The 21,692-nt window shown below is 39.2% G+C and overlaps 1 protein-coding gene across 2 annotated transcripts in view; it reads right to left on the bottom strand.

Annotated features, from left to right (window-relative positions):
* The window catches only part of LOC100722908 (RNA 3'-terminal phosphate cyclase-like protein), a 290,503-nt gene extending 270,031 nt beyond the window's left edge, over window positions 1-20,472 (bottom strand). Inside the window, exon 1 of one of the 2 annotated variants that reach the window (XM_063250674.1) lies at window positions 20,169-20,472. In XM_063250674.1, the coding sequence (XP_063106744.1) occupies window positions 20,169-20,304 (136 nt within the window). In that variant the 5' untranslated portion in view covers window positions 20,305-20,472. The remainder of the gene's footprint in view (window positions 1-20,168) is intronic. The other variant, XM_003472188.5, reaches the window with a different exon arrangement.
* Window positions 20,473-21,692: the final 1,220 nt, after the last annotated feature.

Genomic DNA, 21,692 nt, shown 5'->3' with positions numbered 1-21,692 from the left:
CAGTTAGATAATGAAAATCTCCAGTGGACTTCCTTTGAAATCTGTATTTCTTTAAATTGTTTTTTTTTTAAATGTTCTGTTCTGTTTTGATATGATTAATCTTACCCTCTTTGAGATGTAAAACAAATGTGTAGGATTGATAATCATATTACTGAGCTTTTGTTCGATGATAGAGCAGAATGGTTTGTAGGGTCACTTTTTGAATGTCATTCTAAATACTTTAATTCTATAACCTGAACAGCTATTTCTAAGATGACAATGTGTAACTTATCAACCAGCAATTTCTTACCGTTTGTTGGTCTGTAATTTCGTATTATTTCTACCCTTTTTTTTAATCTCCATGTATTTTTTATTTGTTTCCTTTTCTTTAAGTAAAAAAAAATAATAATAAGCCTTGGACAAATATTAACTTAAATACAAATTATAATAGTTGTAGAATAAAAATATACGAATTGATCGTTGCTCATTCAAATGCTTTGGACCATAAGCACTTCATATTTTAGTTTTTTTGTCGCTGTTCTGTTTTGCTTTTTGTATTTTGAAAGATTTGTGTATACATAAGAGGAAGTGGGGAAATAACATGAAAACAGGAAATGACATGAAAAGATATTTCATTGAAGACATCAGCAGTCATTTAAAATGTTAATTACCACAAGGAAACATCACCTCACTGAAATTTAAAGTAGTGACAACACAAAATGATAATAAGGATATAAAAAAACAGAATCATTCACACAAAACTAGTGGAAATATAAAATAGTACAGCCACTGAGAAAAGTTTGACAGCTTCTTATAAAATTAAACATGCAACCAACACATAAAGAAGCAACTGCCTTCCTATGCATTTATTCCAGAGAAAGAAGACCTGTGTTCACGTAAGAACTAGACTAATTTTTTTTTTTTTTGGTCTTTTTCCTTTTTATCGGTACCGGGGATCGAACTCATGACTGCCTGCTTGCAAGGCAGGTGCTTATGCCGCTGAGCTAGATCCCCAGCCCCAAGAACTAGACTAATTTTTACAGCAGCTATATTGGTTAGCTTTCCTGTAACTTAGAAAAAAGTATCTGACACCCACAAGCTAAAAGGGGACAGGTTTAATTTGGCTCACAATCTCAGAGGTTTCACTTCAAGGTCAATTAACTCCAAAGAAAAAACATTATGGCAAAAGGGCATAGTAAGCAAAAGCTGCTTACTTCATGGTGGTGGGAAAGCAGAGCACAGGGGAAGAGCACATCTGAGAAATACACCCTCCTAATGCCCATCCTCAGTGACCCACTACTTCCAACTGGGCCTCCTACCTAACAGCACATTCAGCTGTTAAAACACTGAGGGGTATAATAATACCCCCATAGCCTAGTCACTTCTTCAAGACTCCTTATTCTAGTCAAATCAATAATTAACTGGCTGCAGAATAACAAAAGCCATCTAGGTCAACAAGAGCAAATCAGGAGGCATCACAATCCCAGATTTCACGTTACATTACAAAGTACAGCACAGTACTGCCACAAAAACAGACATGTGGATTAATGGAACAGAATAAACGATGTAGAGACCCACTCAGGCACATTGAGCTACTAAATCTTTGACAAAGGGTGCAAGAATATATGTTAGGGAAGAGATAAGCTCTTTAACAAGTGGTGTTGGGAAAACTTGCTATACAAATGGAAAAGATCCAATCTAGACTCATATTTCTCATCAGATACTAAACAAAAATCAAAATGGATCAAAGATCTAAATGTTGAAATAGAAACAATCTGCTAGAAGATAAAATAGGTAAAACTCCTAAAGACACAAACATAGACAAAGACTTTCTGAGCAGAGTCCAAATTGTACAAAAATAAGATCAAGAATTAAAAAGTGGAATTATATCAAATTTAATTCTGCACAGCAAAAGAAACAACCAACACAGTGAAGAGACAACCTATAGAATGGAAAACAATTTTTGCCTCCTATTCTTCAGAGAACTAGTATCCAGAATATATTTTTAAAAACTCAAAAAATTTGACTCCTCCAAAATAAAAAGAATCCATCAAAAACAGGGCAACCGAAAATGAACACTTTTCGTTGTTTTGTTTTGTTTTTTGTTTTTTTGTCTTTTTCCTTTTTATCGGTACCGGGGATCGAACTCACAACTGCCTGCTTGCAAGGCAGGCGCTTATGCCACTAAGCTAAATCCTCAGCCCCTAATGAACACTTTTCAAAAGTACAAATGGCCAATAAGAACATGAAAAAATATTCAACATCTCTAGCCCTTAGAGAAATACAAATTAAAGCAACACCAAAAGTCCATATTACTCCAGAAAAAAATGGCTATCCTCAAGAAATCCAATAGTAACAAGTGCTGGCAAGGATGCAGAGGAAAAAGGAACCCTTCCACTTTGTAGTTGGTACTATGAACTAGTGCAATCACTATGGAAATCGTGTAGGGATTCCTCAAAAGCTAAAACAAGAAATTCTATTTGACCCAACTATTCCCGTTAGGTAACTTCCCGAAAGGGATAAAGTCATCCTATTGCAGTGATAGATCCATACTCATATTTATAGCAGCGCAACTCGTAACAGTCTTGGAAGTAGCCTATATTGTCTATCAGATTAATGGATAAATCAAATGTGCTACTTAACCACAATAGAGTATGTATACTCTCCCATAAAGGATAAACGAGTTATGTGTAGGAAAATGGACGCACAATAATTCTAAGTGAAATAAATAAGATACGTTTAAATATCGCACAATTTCTCCTATATGATAAACCCAAAGTATACATCATTTAAAGAACAAAATGAAAGGTAGTTATTCATAGGGGCATCATATTGAATTTTTAGAAAAACTGCATTACGGGTATAACAATCATATTTATTTTTTAGAAGTATTTCTATTGACAAATTATTAATTTTAAGAGTTTTATTATACTGAACAATATGTACTTAACAGGAAAACAAAATAGAAGTTTTTAGCACATAATAAAAAAAAAAGAAATAATCTTTACTTATCACCCCTAAGGCAGTTTTCACATATGAGAAAAGCATTTCCATAAATGAATATCAGACCATTAGCACACGTGTTTTGTTCTTCTGTCTTCATTGGTATGACATACTTGACATATTGTTGGTCTTTTTGTTTTTTTATAAGGTTCTTGTTTCACATGTCTGTTCACCAGTCTGATCCAGAATTCTTTTGTAATTGCAAAGATCCAGAGTTCTTTGGGCATATTTGTTGTAACTATTTGACTATTTATCAATTCCATTCTCAATCCTCTAAGAAAATTTCTCTTTGATATTTTGTGCTTATTATTACCTTTGAAAATTATGAAACTATTTATGCCTGACGTGTTTAGATCTAGTAAAACACATCTATCTACCAATACTTTGTGTTTTGAGGGCCATCACAGTTGCTGCATAACTTGTCAGCATCTACTTTGCCTTTCTTTTGTTGTAAAATGTTACCATTTCTGGCTTCATTTGTGTTGAGGATTTACTGTCAATCTTTTTTTTTTTTTGGCTTTGTTTTGTTCTTTTGTTTTTAAGATATGGTCAGCTGGCTTCACTATCAATCATCATGGTATAAACTGACCATGTCAATATTACTTTGTATTCCCTCAGCAAAACATAGTCTAAGATAGTCTGGAACTTACTGGGTAACACAGTCCGAGCTTGAATTTACAGGATCCACTTGCTTCAGCCTCCTGATTGCTGTGACTACAGACTCGCACCACCACACCCAGTTTCACTAACAATCTTACCATCATGGTGTAATGTAGATAGTTTGTTTTTCTTCACCATATAGGAGGCCAATATTATCTCATTTTGAAATCCAGAGATTCTACTATACATTTCTCTATGGTGTATTTGCAACATTTTTTCAGGAATCTCCACTTTGTTCTTGCCAATAGTTTCCAGGACGGCCAATTTTTTTTTTTTTTTTTTTTTTTTTTTTTTTTTTTTTTTTAACAAATACAACTTATGAACCAACTGCGGAATGTGACATTTGGGTTACTTTTTGAAACAGGTGCAACAAGTCTGTTCACAACCTTATAAGGTTTATTATTGCATAAATAAAGATCTAGTGGCTGAATTCCAGGATAAATTTCCAAATTCGAGGTATAAAATGTCTTCACACCTACCAGGGCATACATTTTTATACTATATTTGGAAGATTTATTTGGCATATATTGCTGAAACCTTCAACAACCACAAAATGATGCAAATTGTTTGTCAATTGTCATATATTGAGACAGTATATAAACTGCTTGACAGTTTAAAACAAAGTTTTCAAAAAATAAGCAAATAGCAAATTGTCATTTTTTTTTCTTTCTTGGCAGTTCTTTTTGTCCTTAAAAAGTAGGCAATTTTGAAAAAAAAATCAAATCTCTTTGAGTGTTATTATTGTTTTAAAAATCTCAATGCCACATCTATTACTCCTCCATAAATCCTTTAGATTCTGATAATTAGAATGATAAGGTCCTGCTATGAAGGCTTTTACTTCAGACAGTGAGATGTCATGATATGCTTTTGAGTATGCTATTAATGCATATAGAATATTTTGTCTGTATTTCATTATTAGTGTTTCAAAACACCATGTAGGGGCTGGGGATATAAATGCCTAACAACCACAAGATCTTGAGTTCAATTCCTGGTACCAATTAAAAAAAAAATAAAAACAAGGCAAAAACATCTTGCAGCATATCATCAGGTACAAACAATTTCCAATACTGAATCACAGTGTTGACATTCTGTCCAAAAGGTTGCACTCCCAGCAAAAACCTAGTAACATTTTCTGACATAGTTGTAATAGTTGGATCTTTCAGGTATACATGACCATTCTGTAGCATCTTGACTAGTCAAAGATTTATTTACCTTACAGTTCCCTTCCTTGTTTGAATCAAGTCCTCACTTTGTACTTCTCTATATGTCATATCTTGCTAAAGTCTTAGACTTACATGATCCGAGTTATCAGTAGCAGCTAAATCACCTGATGACTAACTCACTTTCAACCTCCTCCCAGAGTTCTAAAAGCAGATTTTCATGTGACATTGTACTGAATTGGGTTAATTTTACAAGAAAAATAAAAAAACATATAATAAGAAAAAAATTACACACAAAGATGTAACAGCTATAATGACTGATTTTGTCAACTTAAGAAACTTAGAAATTTAAAGGACCAGTCCTAGGGCAGCTCATCACCTGGAAAGTTAAAATGAGGAAGCATGGACTAGCTTCTGTTCTTCAGAGGTGCTCCAGTCTTCGCCTTCAGTTTGCACTCATCTCCTGGCTTCTAGCACAGACTCTTTGGCTTCTGCCTCAGATCCTTTAGCCTTCTGGTGTACTCTTCAGCTCCTTGTCATAAGGCTCTTCAGCCTTCCACTGTAGACCCATCAGCCTCCTTAAATGGACTTGCGCAGGACACTGAAGTGACCTCTAGACCTTAGACTGAAACCTTCAGTCTCCAGTGTGCAGACACCACCTGTCCAGCTCTGGCTGACCATCAAAAGCCCATCTTGTAATTTCTTATACATTTGTATATCCTGTGTTATATCTATTTCTCTAGTAAAACACTGGCATGGATTTGGTAAATTTGATAAATTTGGTATCAGAAGTGGAGTGACTCTAGAGAAACAGAATTACAATGATGAAATTCTTTAATGGCTTTAGGAGTTCCTGGAGTTAGCTCTCTAATTTGATGAGACCTGAAGATACCATGGTATCTTCCCAATTCTGTGGGGAATACTTATAATACATGGAGTGAACTGTTTATACTAATATGCCATATAGACCCATTTGATTATCCTAATTTGTCACTTGTGAAATGTCAGAAATTTAACAACATCATACAGGAAATTTATGAGTATCTTTGGCAGAGTAGAAAACACAATGTCGCTGGGTGGTTTTAGCACCCCTGGACAAACTATTGAAGGAAAACAAACAGCTCAAAACATTCACAGGAAGTCAAAAGTCTTCTAGCTGTGAGAACAAAGTAATAAAAGAAAATAAGGAACTCAAAGATTCAAATTCCCAGCTCCAAGCACAGATAAGAAATTTTAAAGTTTCTAAGTGTGTCCTAAAGAAAATCTCTTTTTTTAGCCTCAAGGCTGAGATTACAGAAACCCAAATACAGACCCTCACAATTCCGCTGGCTAAACAGCTTCAAAGGGCATATCTGAAGCAAAAGTAAAGGCAACGAACAGGATCCCCTAAACTAGGATGGATAGGTGTAGGAGGATCCTAAGGAAGCTGAGGATGTCCAGTTTCAAAATACTAATGAGATTATTTTGCCAAAAGAAGAGGATTTACCCACATTGGCAGAGGCAGCCCCACCTCCACCCCCTGAAGTGTTAACCTCTTCTAGTATACCTGAAGAAACTAATCCTGTGTTGACCAAACAGGGTATCACTGACTCTCCTCAACACCTACCCTCCTCACCACCAATTTTTGCCTCTAGGCCTAATCCAGGTTCCTAAGGGTAAGGCATACAGTGTGGCCCATGAAGAGGTTCACCACTCCCCTAAAGAATTTCTTGAGTTTTCTAACTCTTATAAGTAGAGGTCTAATAAGCAAGCATGGTAACAGATCTTACGGGTATAGGATAATGAAAGCAGAAACAATACACCTGAGTCAGGCTGTTTGTTGCTATGAGCCTATTAATCAAGGATTCTGAATTGAATGTTGTAGCTCACAGAATAAAGAAAGTTGTTAATAGTTTATTTGACTGGTCGGCAGAAGTATGGAACAAAAGATGGCACACTGTGAATGAGTTGGAGACGCCTGATATTCCATGGTTTCCTTTAATGAAGAGGGGATTTAGAAGCTTAGGAAATGAGAATGCTGGAGTGGATCTGACATGTTAAACCTAATCCTCCACATTGGAATGCTTCAGAAATGTAACTTCACTAACACATTGAGAAACAGACTCGTGAAAGGAGCACCAAGAGCCCTGTCATTGCTCTTTTCTGTATGCCAGACATTAAGTGGGGACTGCAGCTGCTCAACTGGGAAATTTAAGGGCAATGGGCTTGACTGGATCCTTGACTGACAGACATCAAATGGCAGCACTTAGTCACCAAAGGCAGGGTCCACATACTTACCATAATGGACAGCAGAAGCAGAACGATGACCAGAATAATCTGATATGTGTACACCTAGGGTATGGGCTGTATTCCCAAGTGAAATAAATAGGAAGCCCACAAAATTTTTACCAGATTTATATAACTGAAAGAATTTACGGGCAAATAAACAGAAACTTACTTCAAATCATGGAGGCAAGGAATCACTGCCTCGCAGTCAGTTACTGAATGTGAGCAAGTTTACAGACCCAGAACCACTCACATAAAGGGGAGGCCAGGTTCCCTTGGGGAATGATCCCGATATGTCAAAAATTTATAGGCAGGCAAACAGAATGCAGTGATTAAGAGGATTATACACCAGGACCAAATAGGACTCAACCCAGAGATACAGGGGTGGTTCAACATATGCAAATAAATGTAATACACCATATTAACAAAGCCAAGGACAAAAAACATATGATCATCTCGATACACAGAAAGTTTTTTTTCAAAGTCCAACACGCATTCATGACAAAAAAAAAAAACCCTACAGAAAAATGAAATAGATGGGTCCTTATCTCAATTGGATAAAAATCATCTATAATAAATCAACAGGCAACCTCATACTACATGGACAGAACGGAAAGCTTTCACTCTAAAATCAGAATAAGGCAAGGATGTCCACTTTCAACACAGCTTGGAAACTTCAGGCAGAGCAGTTAGACAACAGAAAGGAATAAAAATAGGAAAGGAATCAGTAAAATTATCATTATTTGCAGATAACATACATTCAACATAGAAGACTCCAAAAACTCCACTAAAAAACAGCTAGATTTAATAAGCAAATTCAGTAGTAGTATAGCTGGATACAAAGTCAACACTTAAAAATCAATCGCATTCCTATACATGAATAGCAAACTCAGAGAGAGAGAAATTAGGGAAACAACACATTTCATGATAGCATCCAAAAAAATGAAATACCTAGGAATAAATCTAATGAAGGATGTGAAAGACACCTCTACATTGAAAACTACAGTACTCTGTAAAAGGAGATTGAAGACGATATTAGAAAATGGAAAGACATCCCTTGCTCTTAGGTAGGAAGAATCAATAAAATGAAAATGGCCATACTTCCTAAAGTGTTATACAGACTTAATGCAATTCTGATCAAAATTTCAAAAGCATATCTCACAGAATTAGAGAAAACAATCCTAAAATTCATTTGGAAGCAGAAGAGACCTAGAACAGCAAAGGCAATTCTGGGCAACAAAGGCAAGACAGAGGGCATCACAATCCCTGACTTATACTATAAAGCTATTATGAAAAAAAGTGTGGTACTGGAAAAAAAAAAAGATTCAATCAATGGAACAGATTAGAAAATGCAAAAACAACTCCAGACATACTCAGCCACCTTATCTTTGACAAAGGTGCCAAACATATTCACTGAAAGATAATCTCTTTAATAAATGGTACTAGAAAAACTGGCTCTGCACATTCCAAAGATTAAAACTGGACCTATATCTTTTACCATGCACTAAATTCAGAAGGGATCAAAGATTTAAATAATTTAAACAGAAACATTAAATTTGCTGGAAGATAGAGCAGGTAAAACTCTTGGGAGACATTGGTATAGGCAAAGACTATGAATAAACCCCCAATCACATAGGAACTATCACAAAGAACCAACAATTGTAATCTCATCTTATTAAAAAGCTTTTGCACCGCAAGAAAAACCACCAACAGAGTGAAGAAACAACTCAGTGTGGGAAAAAATGTTCACCAGTTGTTCCTCAGACAAAGGATTACTAGCTACAATGTAAAGAACTCAAAACAAAGCAAAACAAAATCAGCCTCCCAAATTTAAAGACCCAGTCCAAAATCTGAGATGAATATACACTTCTCTGATGAAGACATACAAATGGCAAATAAACATATGAAAAAATGTTCAACATCATTAAAATAACATTGAGATTCCACCCCACCCCAGAAAGAATGCCTATCATCAAGAAATCAACCAATAACAAGTGCTAGAGGGATAATGGGGAAAAAGGAAGTCTTCACTGTTGGTGGGAGTGTAGACTGGTGCAACCACTGGGGAAATCACAGTGGAGATTCCTCAAAAACTAGGATCAGAGGTCCAATCTGATCCAGTTATTCCTCTTCTGGGTACTGTCATAGAAGAATTCAAAACACTGTACCATAGCAATAATATATGTGCACCAATGTTTACAGCAGCGTATAATAGATAGATCCTGTAATAGATAGATCCTGAAAACAATCTAAATGCCCATCAACCAAAGAATGGATTAAAAAATGTGGTATTTTTATACAATGGATTACTACACTAAGCCATAAAGGATAAACTTGATGTTTCTGTAAGTAAATGGATGAAATTACAGCCTACACTCATAAATGAAATAAATCAGACTCTCATGTGTAAACATCTTATTGTCCTCCTAGCGTGATAAGTTTACATATTTAAATAGATAGTTGATATACTTGTATTACTAATTTCTCATAGTTCATTGAAAAGAAAGGTTTGTGATAATATTGCTTGGACAATTACATGCAGATCTTGTTCTCTTAAGTTCAAGATAACAACATGCAATGTATTAACCATTCTTACCCCCTAATTACTGTGTTCTGAAATTATTTGTTTCTCTTTAAAATAAAAAAATTATACAGTCAATCTTTCTCCCATTTTTCCCCAGAGGGATTTACCGCCTTTTGCCTGAGTGACTGTACATTTGGGAAAGGAGAATGACCAGACATTCTGGGGACTACCAGACACTGGTTCTACACTAACACTGATTCCAGGGAATTAAAACATTGTAACCCTGCAGTAAGAGTAGAGGCCTATGGAGGTCAGTGCTCAGTGGAGTTCTAGCAAAGGTCTGACTCACTGTGGATCCAGTAGGTCCTTGAATGCATCTTGTAGTCATTTCCCGTTTCGCAATGTGTAACTTGGATAGACGTACTTCGTACCTGGCAGATTTCTCACACTGATCCCCTAATCTGTAGTGTGAGGGGTACTAAAGTTGGAAAGGCCAAATGGAATCCATTAGAGTTACCTTTGCCTGGTGAAGTAATAAACCAAAAGCAGTATCAAGGACTTGAAGGATGTAGGGATGGTGGTCCTCACAACATCTCCATTTAATTCTGCCGTTTGGCCTGTGCTAAGTGGGCCTTGGAGAATAACAGAAGATTACTATAAAATGAATCAAGTGGCAACTGCATAATGTTGAGGACAGCCAGAGTTAATAGCAACTAAGGCACAAAGAACAACGAAATGCTTGTATTGTTGGACTGATTATGCTGACCTGGGGCTAGAGGTGTGAGCATCTCTTGGGTGGATGACTGTATGCAAAGTAGCAAATATGAGGGATTTCCTTCCATCTTCTCTTTGAAGGCAAATATTGTTTTCACTGTTTTGCTTTGTTCTGATTAATTGTTTTGCTCTCTTCAATATTCTGTTTTGATAGGTTTTATAATGTTCTGTTTTTGGTTTGATTTTGTTATACCTGATTGAATGGACAACTATTGTGAAGATAACAAGATATACTACTATTATCCTGGTATCCTGCTCTGAAGTTCTGTACTAATTTCACTGCACTGTCTCAATTGGCTTTGTTCTGTCTTGTTTTTTTGTATTTCACTATCTTCAAAATTTAAAAAAAAAGTGAATCAAGTGATGACTAATTTCAGCTGTGGTACAGATGTGGTGCAGATGTAGTTTCCTTGCTTGAGCAGATTAATACATCTTCTGATACTCTACATGTAGTTACTGATTTGGCAAATGCCTTCTTCTCCATACCTCTCCAGAAACAATCTGCTTGCAGCTGGCAAGGTCAGTAATATAGCTTCACTGTCTGCCCTCAGGGTTATATTAATTCTCCAGTGCTGTTTTACAACTTAGTTCACTGGAATCTTGATCACCTTTCTCTCCCACAAGATAGCACACTGGTCTATCACATGAATGATATCATGTTGATTGGGCCTGGTAAGCATGAGGTAGCAACCACTCTGGATTTGCTAGTAAACCATTTGAGAGACAGAAGATGGGAAATAAATCCAATACAAATTCAAGGTCCTTTTACTTCAGTAAAATTTCTAAGAGTCCAGTGATGTGGGGCAAGTGACAATATTCCTTGTAAGGTGTTGTAAAAAAGGTGTTGTTTCTGGCTTCCCCTCCGAACCAAAAAAGGGGCACAATGATACCTAGTGGGCCTATTTGGATTTTAGTGACTCGAAAAGCTACTAGTTTTGAGTGGGGTCCAGGAAGATAAGTCTCTGCAACAGGTTCAGGCTGCTGGGTAGGCTGATCCCCCACTGGGGACATATGATCCAGCAGATCCAATGGTACTCCAAGTAATGGTGGCAGGTAAAGATGCTGTTTAGTCTCTAGCAAACCCCCAAAGGTGAACTGTGGCAGAGGCCATTAGGATTTTGCACCAAGGCTCTGCCATCATCTGCAAACAACTACCCTCCCTTTGAAAAACCACTCTTGACCTGCTACTAGGTCTTAGCTTGACCATAAGACACCAGGTCATCACGTGACCTGAGTAGCTATCATGACCTGAGAATTATCTGATTCAGCAACAATCTGGATGTGCACAGCAACAGTCTATCATTAAATGCAAATGGTATATTCATGACAGACACAGAGCTGGTCCAGAGGGTACAAGAAAATTAATGAAGAAGTTACCGTATCTATGGCTCCTATGCCTGCTATATTGCTTTCTGTTTCCCAGCATGAACCTATGGCTTTGTAGGGTATTCCATATGATCAGCTGTCAGAGAAAGAGAAGGCTAGGACCTGGTTTATGAGTGGCTCTGCAAGTTATGCTTAGCACCACCTGCAAGTGGACAGTTGCAGCATTACAGTCCCTTTTTGGGGTGTCCCTGAAGGACAGTGATGAAGGGAAATCATCACAGTAGGTAGAACTCTAGGCGGTGCACTTGGCAGTATATTTTGCCTGGAAGGAGAAATGGCCAGGTGTTTGACTGATTTATGGGCTGTACCAATGGTCTGACCAGATGGTTAGGAACTTAGAAGGTTCCTTAGAAGGGAAGACATATGTAGATAGTTTCCATATGGTCAAAAGATGTAAAGATACTTGTTGCCCATGTGAACGTTCATCAAAAGGTGACATCAGCAGAAGAGGATAATAATCAAGTGGGTAACATGACCCATTTTTGAGGATAGTGGCCAATTTCTTCTTCAACCATCCCTGTTATTTCCCCAATGGAACCATGAACAGAGTGGCTATCTTGGGCACTTTTCTCTCATTGCTGAGACAAAATACCCAATCCCAAAATTCAAGAAGGAAAGGTGTATTTAGCTCAGTTTGTGGAGTAGCTCATAGTTTTAGTCAGCTTGTTCCAAGGCAGGGTGACATGGCACAGGGACAATACTGCAAGGTAGCAGAAGACAGCAAAAGCAGCAAGAGCAAAAAGCAGGAGAAACAAGCCTCTTTTCCTCCCTTATAGGCCACCACTACCACCATCCTTAGCAATATAGCAATCACATCATTCCCTATCCTCCTCATGCACAGGCTCAGGATGCCTACAAGGTGAGGACCCTAGATAAGTCTCTTAGTTAAACTTGTAAACTTTTCAAGTTGACACAATGTATTAACCATAACAGTAGCCATGGTGGCCGGGATGAAGGTTATGCATGGGTTCAGCAACATGAACTCACCAATGCTTTTCTGGCTAGTCACTGCTGAATGCCCAATATGCCAGCAGCAAAAACCCTAGCAGAGCCCCCCATATGACACCATTCCCCATGGTAATCAACCTGCAACTAGGTAGTGGTTTGATTATATAGTTCCTTCTTCAGACATGGAAGGAACTAAGCTTTGTCCTCAGTGACACAGACATCTATACTGGATGTGGACTTGCCTTCGCTGCAGGTAATGCTTCTGTTGAAACTATCATCCATGGACTCAGAATGCCTTATTCACCATCGTGAAGTTCCACCTCGCATTGTGTTTGACCAAAGAACACAAAGAAGTAAGGCAACAGGTTCTCGTTCATAGACTTCACTGGTCTTACCACATTCCTCATCATCCTGAGTGGCTGGATCTAAAGGTAGAATGGTCTTTAAAGACATAGGTACAGCATCAGTCAGGTGGCAATAGCTTGCAGGGTCAGAGTAAGGTAATTCAAAAGGCAGGATATGCTTTGAATCAGTGTCCACTATATGGTACTGTGTTTCCCATAGCCAGAATTCACAGGTTCAGGGATCAAGGGGTGGAAGTAGGAATGGTACTGCTCACCATTAACCCCAGTGATCCATTAGCAAAATTTTTGTTTCCTGTTCCCACAACCTTATGTTCTAATGGCTTAGAAGTGTTAGTTCAAGAGAGCGGAAGGCTTGTACCAGGAAGCACAACAATGATACCACTGAACTAGAAGCTAAGACTTCTCCTTGGCCACTTTAGTTTCCTTATATCTTAGAGAAAAGCTAAAAAGGGAATCATAATGTTGCCAGAGGTAACAGACCCAGGCCATAAAAGGGAAATTAAGACTACTAGTCTCCAATATAGTAAAGGAAGAGTATATGTGGAGTACAGGAGATTCCTTAGGGCACCTCTTAGTATTACCATGCCGTTACTAAAGTCAGTGGGAAACTACAACCACCTAATGCAGGCAGGATGACAAATGGTCCAGAGTCTTCAAGAATAAAGGTATAAATTACTCCACCAGTGAAAGACCCAAAATCTGCTGAAGTGCTTTCTGAAGGCCAAGGGAATAAAGAATGGGTAGTGAAAGAAAGTAGTTCTAAATACCAGCTATGACCCCAAGATCATAGAAAAGAGGAATGTAATTGTACTATTTCTACTAGCATGCTTCTAATGTAATACAATGTTGATAGAGTTTAATACTGGTTCTTAAACTGGATTGTTAAACCTGTGTTATAATGTTCAAGTTATAAGATAGTAAGAGTAAGCATCACCCAAAGAAAATTTATCTTCTATTCTGGTGAGACAAAATCATTTGATGGTTATAACATGTTGGGTTTAATTATTAAGTGTGCCTTTGTATCTAAAGACTAGTTTTAAAAAAATGTGTCTGGTTGTCAAGTTGCAAGGGGTGGATTACAATGGTTGACTGACTATATCAACTTGTGAAGTTTAGAAGCTTAACTAAATCAGCTCAGAATTCTACACACTAGGGTGTAGAGGACCCACCCCAGGGTGTCTTGTTGCCTGAATGGTATAAAGAGAAAATGAGAAAGGATGGACTAGCTTCTTTTCTTCAGAGAAGTTCCAGTCTTCACATTTAGCTTGGACATCATTTCCTGGCTTCTAGTGTACCCTTCAGGCTGGTGGCACAATTCCTTCATCCTGCTGGTGCACTTTCTAGCTTCCATCACTGACCTTTGGGCCTTGCCAGTGCAGAGCCTTGATATAGACTGACGTGATTCATTATCATGGGCTCTAGGCCTCCAGCTGAACTTGCAGAGGACATTGCCATGGGCTCCAGGTCTTCAGCTGGGCTCAGGCAGGACACTGCCATGGAATCCAGGCCCTCACCTGACTCTTTGGGTCCCTAGTATGTGACTGCTTGCATTCTTCTGTATTTGACTTTTTGGGTCTCTAGTATGTGACTGCTTGCATTCTTCAGTATTTGACTTTTGGGGTGAATATTATAAAATAATCCTATAAATCATGTGTCCTGCATTAAATCTGTCTCCTTGAAAACCCTAACTACAACAACAGCACCTAACATGAGTAAAATTCATCCATTTACATGCTGACACAAATGCATACACCTTGCTGCTCACTGTTTCAAATGGGTGAACACGATTGCTTCCTGTATTCCCCAAACGCCACTACTCCGATGCACAGGTGGCTATCATTATGCTAACGTACATATTTTCATTAGAAAAATATGGTCAGGGAGTATTACCCATCATAATGCCCCTTTAAGCTAGGAAACAGGGAGATCAATCTTCTGCAGTCAAGAAAGGGACCAAAAGATGGAAGAAGAGAAAGGGAGGGAAATTTAAAAAAAAAAAAAAAAAAAGAATTAAGATTTGTTATATTCATGTACTTACTCCCCATAATTAATGCAGTATGTACTGCAAACATGTACCAATAGAATTTTTAAAAATTAAAAAGAGAGCAACTGCACAGCAGACCTATTCATATAGCCAAAAATTATAAATCACCCAGATGTCTTTCAACAGGTGAATAGCTAAAAACAAAAATTGATATTTTCATACTATGATATATTGCTCAGTAATAAAAATGAAAAAACTTGATTAAAAACAGCTTGGAAAATAAAAATAAAAACAACCTGGAAAAACCTCCAGAAAAATCTTGCTAAATGGAAAAAAAAAAGTCCCCCCCAAAAGGTTATATGCTATATAATTCCATGCATGTAACATTTTTCAAATGACAAAACTATAGAAATGAAAAACAGATTAGTGGTTATCGACCACTAATCAGGAAGGTCAGTGTGTGTGGCTATAAACAGGCATTATGAAGAATCCTTGTAGTGGTGGAAATGTTCTGTATCTTCACCAGATAAATGTCAAAACCCTCTTTGTGATACTATAGGTACTATGGTTTTTCCAAATATACCCAATAGGGAAAACTGGATCAATAATATAGACAGAATCTCTTTGTTATTAGAACTGTATGCGAATCTACAATTACCTCAAATAAAAAGTTTAGTCTTTTAACAAAGATGGTGTATAGTTAATTCTGGAATAGTATTCTGCAGCTTCCAAACAATAGCAGGTATGAAAATAGTCCATTCAAATTCTTAGTGTTTGTCTTTTAAAATAAAAAGTCTTACTTTGGGCAACCAAAAAAAAAAAAAAAAAAAATCACCTGAACCTGAGTGTGGTAGCACATGCCTATAATCTCAGCACTGGGGATCCTGAGGCAGGAGGATCACTGCAAATTCAAGGCCAACCTGGGCTCCACGGTGAGTTTAAGGACAGCCTGAGCTACACAGCAAGAACCTCTCTCAAGAAAAAAAAAAAAAAAAAAACACTGGAGTACACTTTAAAAACCAGTAGAAACACATAATAGTAGGTTCCTCATCAACAGGACAATATTCAATTTACAATTATCATTATTACAGTAATCTGGTTCCTTTCAAATCTAGTTGTCCATCAATCAGTCCAAGTCCCTGACCATGCCGAATTCTTTTTTTTAACATAGGTACTTTTTCCTTTTAGAAAATCAATTTATGAACAGCCAGATTTATCCTCCAAACAATGTATTAGTTGAGCAAAAGGTATTTTATTTTTCAAAGAACTTCAATACAGCATGTTTCTGCAGAACACTTTAAGGGATTCTTTTGATTAAAATTCAATTTAGCTCTCCCTTTTCAAAATCTCATCTACATAAGCCACATGTAACTCTCCCATGAGATCAAATAACTCAATTTCACACAAGAGTTGAAGGCTTAGTCATGTGAACTGCTGGGCATAGTGGTCCTGTCTTCTAACTCCTAAACTACTACTCTTGCTGAAATGTATCATTTCTGATAGTCCCATTTTAAACAATTATCTTTCTCATGAAATTTTTTTCTAGTTAGACTTTGCATTACACAGAATTTGTTAATCAACCAGAACTCTGCAAGTCACAGCCAGTGTGCAATCCACAGACGTATCTGGGAAAGATGCTTTAGAATACTGATGAGACACACCAAAATCTATATGCAGTTAAAGGAAAATAGAACCTTCAGGCTGGAGTAGGTTGCATTCTTTCAGGTGTCACTCAGTAAATGTTTAACTTTACAAGTTATCTTATTTAACTATACCTTGATTTGCTTATTTTCAGCAAAATGGCAAGAAAACAATAGCAGAAACAGTATAATGTGACAAAATAATTAGTTATGCTCCTCAAAAAAATGAAGTATAAATTACACATGTGGCTATATAATTACTAAAACCATTCCAGAACTTCCTTTGGGGTTCAAATTCTTCTCATTATTTTCAACCCTTCTGCATAGGAAAAGGAAGTTTTATTCAAGAGATTAACTGATTTGCCAGAAGTCACAGAGCTTGACCTGTGTCTCATCCACTTCCAAATCTTTGTTTCCTGGTACCACACATGGCTATTCCTAGTCACTATGGTTGGGGCAAAAGAATCATCTTAGTTATCAAGTCCAGTAGGCCAGCTCTTCAACATTGTGGAGAGGAAATCCTTTGTTGTGGGGATTGACCTATGCATTGCAAAACACCTAGCCGCATCCTTGGGATTCCATTCACTAGGCACTAACAGGTACACTGCTCCTTACTTGTGACAACAAAACATGACTCTAGCTGAGAATGCCAGCACATGCCACTAATTCCATCACTCTAATCCCATGACTCAGGAGGCTGTGGCAGCAGGATCACTGGAACACTGTAAGTTCAAGGCCAGCCTTGCCTACATAGTGCGTTCAAGACCAGACCAGCTGAACTACACAGTAAGACCCTATCTCAGGGACAAAGAAAAAATAATTGAACTGTTTAGTTCATTAAGAACAATTCTTAAAGTCACCATCTTCATCCTGTCAGGACAGAAGTAGATGCAGAAAATCTTCCATCATAACTTCCAGGAAAGTGTCTGCTCTGGACTCTCCTGAGCCTCTTGTCATACTCAGCTCTTCCAACTTCAGTCACTGAAGCTACTTCACTCAAGCTCTTCCTGTTTGGACACCAAGTTCTTTGAGATAAAGAGTAACAAGGTTCTCACATTTACACTCCCCCGAAAGTGGAACCTTATGAGGTTCAATAAACTTTTCTGAATGAATGGTCCTGAGACAGAAGGCCTATCATCCTAGCCTCATCCTCCAAAACCACTCCAGAAGAGATCTTTAAGCAAGTAAGGAAATGTGATTTTTGCATTTGAAGTCAAGTTTACTAGCTACACTCAAAGAGTTTTTTCCAACTCTCACAATCTGAGTCAGATGACATAGATGACAGTCAGCCCAGACTAGCTACATCTCCAAACAAACTACCTAGTATGTTCTTGACTGTGACAACAGATCACGTATCAGAAGATACATGTATTTTTTGTGTATTTCTGTGCATGTTTCTCTGTGTATACACTTAAATATATATGTACACATAATGAATGTAACTCTACAAATATATGTATGTATGTGTATCTCATTTCCCTCTGTAAGAAATTATAGGGATGCTTTGCAAGCAGGCAGTCGTGAGTTCGATCCCTGGTACCGATAAAAATGAAAAAGACCAAAAAAAAAAAGAAATTATAGGGGCTGGAGATTTAGCTCAGCGGCATAAGCACCTGCCTTGCAAGTGTGCAGTCGTGAGTTCGATCCCTGGTACCGATAAAAACGAAAGAGACCAAAAAAAAAAAAAGAAATTATAAGCAAACATGTACAAGGTTTCTGAAGCACTAAAGCCAGCACAAGGAGGTCTAAACTATAATTACCTTGCTCCCGTATATTAAAGAAGAAAAGCAAACAATATCTCACATAATACTCCCCATAAAATATCAACATATTTGCCAATCAGTATTACTCCTTGAGTTACCAGGCATCCTTTCAAGAAAATGCCAAGTGGCCAAGACTTATTCTTGGAAAGAAAAAATGAGAGTCAAGCATGGCAGTGAAAAGATGTCCCACAAACACTGGAAGCAGAAAAATAAAGCATACTTCAGAATACTATTATATAGAAGACTACCTATCAAGACATAAACTCTGAATTGTATCTATAGACACTATATTTCTATTAGAAAACCCAGATCTCCAGACTAACATTATTTCCGTTCCTCTGAAGAAGAAAAAAAAAAAAAAAAAAAAGATTATACTAGTGTACACAGAAAGCAGAAGTCTTTTTATCACATCCAGCAACTGGCAAATTCTCCAGTTGAAGAATGCTACAGAGCAGAACAATCAAGCAGTCACTTTTCCCAAGGGCCAGACTTAAAGGGAACATAGATGCTGAAGGGAAAAGCCTTAGCATGAACCATTTCGTATTCTCTCCTTAACTTCCCAGGCGTTTTCAAGCAGTAGAAGGAAGACAGAACCACATAGGCAAGCTTTACCTACTGTCATCGGTTTCTCATCACTGTACATGACGTCTAGTTATTTCCTTCTTAACCTCCCATTTCCATCAATGACAACACACACACACACATACACACACACCCCATATACAATCAATCACCATTCAGAAGAGGCAAAAATGTAACCGCCCAAAAAATGCATTCAGATGATGAAATGGGCAAGCCACCTACCACAGAAGTCAGTGCAAAATTAAACATTTCAGCATGACCCAAGAAGCTTCTAGGACTAGCCACAACCTCTCTTTCAATTTATAGGCAGGTTTATCCCCTTTTTTTAAAAACAGGTTGGTTCTCCCAATTTGGGATAATCATTCAAAAACTTTCAAAAGCCTTATTTAAGAGACCAGTTGAAAATCTAGAGCCATTTAATAAGATGTGGGTTTATACTGGGCCTATTTTTAACCTAACCGTCTTTGTGGAGCATAAAGAGAGCTTGGAAGCCTGTATCTCATCTCTTGTCATCAAACGTTTTTTGAACTCAAGGCAATAAGCCCGTATCTGGTAAAATTCTGAATCAAAGCTCCTCTACTGCACACATCAGTCACGGCTGAAAAACAAATTATAAATTCTTTAATCCACACCCAAGAAGAGAGGTGTGAGAGAAGCCAAGAAATAATGGCGACAGGGACAGCCAGTGTCCAAGGGAGACAGCTGCTTCTGAGACCTGCTTTGGGACAGGAAAGGAAACCACCAGGGTACTTTTCTCTCCAAACGTCTCTCCACTGACTCACTGACCACGTTTCGGTCCAACAAACTGTTCTCTCCTAGAGAACCTTATGGCAAAAGCTACAGCATTAAACGGAAGCGAGAGGGCGATGCCTGGGATTTGCTGCAACACGTAATGCTGGAAAACGTGCAGCTGTTTACTACCAGAGCCCGGGAAGCGCAGCGCGCGGCTGAGCGCGCCCCTAAGGCCGGACCCCGCCTCCGCCACGCTCCCCGCGCGCGGCTGTGGGGGCGACGCGCCGCCCTCCCCCACGACGCTCCTCTGAGAGCCTGAGACAACCCGCGCGCCGACCCCCGGGGTCATTAGCCTCCGCACTTTCTCCTCGGCCCCCGCCAGGCGCCGCCCGCCCCAAGTTACCTCGAAGGCCGGGGTTGTCGTCTCTGGCCCGAATCTTTCGGATTTTGACGGGGCGCCCGCTCAGAGTGGACAGCACCAGACGCTGGCGCAAGAAGTTGCACCCTGCGTAGCTGAGGGAGTGCGTCTGGGTTGCCATGTGAGCGCCCCCCGCAGAGGCACGGGCGGCCCGCGCGTGGCGGCTTCAGACTGACACGGGGGTCGCGACTCCGGCGACAGCGGCGGTGGCGGCCCTGGCTGCGTCCCTCAGCTCCGAAGCCCCAGGCGCGCCCACGTGGTTTGGAACAGGAAGACGGAGAGACAAGACACCGGGTCAGAGGGGAGCGGGGCGGAGTCAGTGGCCGCCTCCCCGCCCGGCTGGGGCGGCCCCTGCGCCGGGCCGCGCTGCTATTGGCCCGCTCAGGATCAGGGCTGCCATTAGCCGGCTTTGGAGCTGGGCGGTGCCCAGGCAGCGCGGCCATTGGCCTATAGTGGAACTGGGCGGTGCCCGAGCCCCGGCAACAACGACCGGCGGGAGGGCAGCAGACAGTCTGCTAGGGACCCTGGGCGCTGGAGTCTCCTATGACATCAGTCTCCGCGGGTTTTCTTCTGAAGCCCAGAGGGAGCGACAAAGTCTGGTAGGGTACCCACTACGTGTGGGCGTTTAACATCACTAATCGCAATCCAGCAGCGAGAATGATACCGTCTTCTCCAGTCTTTTTTCTAATAGATGAGAAAACAGGGTTGGTGCGCTTACCCTGTTGTTGCCCGATATGGAGCGCGCAGGCAACAGGATCGCTTCACCCGCCCGTAAGGCTTCCTGCCTTAAACACTAGGACAGGCTTGAGGAAATTGCAAAGCTGGCAGCGGCGGCATGTTCTGGAACCCTAGTCTTTTGACGCTAGACTGCTGCCCATTTCGTTTTGCCCCTATCACCGCATTCCATGCCAAGACAGATCCTTCAGCTCATACTTCCAAATGGATCGCAACAGTAACTTCAAAACATAGGCATGGGATGCTTTTCCCTCTTCTCCGTACTCGAATCCTGTACACTAAAATCGTCTTGTACTATCATTTCACTCCTTTTACCTTCAAAGAAGAACAATTAACTATCAAATGGGTACCATCTTAGTAGTCTAATATAATGGCGTAGATTTGCAGTCATTCTTGGACAAGGTCACCAGACCTTGAGTGCCAGAACACAATAAGGGGTCGGGGTGGACAAGAGCAGTGTCTGAAAGGGGTGGGACCTGGATTATGATTAAGAGAGGAAGCTAACCTTAAGTGGCTAAGAGTAAATTGGAAGAAAGACTGGGGAGTTTTGACTTCCTAAACAATAGTAGGTTAGAATTAGCTGTAGGTAGACCTTGACAGAATCACCCATGAAGGCCCCTGAGAGAAGAGAATAACCCATTTATATTAAGGGCATAATTTGAAATTGCCTTTTAGGGAGCTGATAATGTTTAGATGGGGAATGTTGTAAAATCTCCTGGACTCCCTGAGAGTTTCTCCCTAATGCTGTTATGGGGAATGCTAAAGCAAGAAAAG

This window comes from Cavia porcellus, unplaced genomic scaffold, assembly GCF_034190915.1.
Source record: "Cavia porcellus strain 051 isolate PalLab524CR breed Dunkin Hartley unplaced genomic scaffold, mCavPor4.1 scaffold_1, whole genome shotgun sequence".
NCBI lineage: Eukaryota > Metazoa > Chordata > Mammalia > Rodentia > Caviidae > Cavia > Cavia porcellus.
Note: the sequence above shows the minus strand (reverse complement) of the source record. Positions and strands in the feature narration are given on the sequence as shown.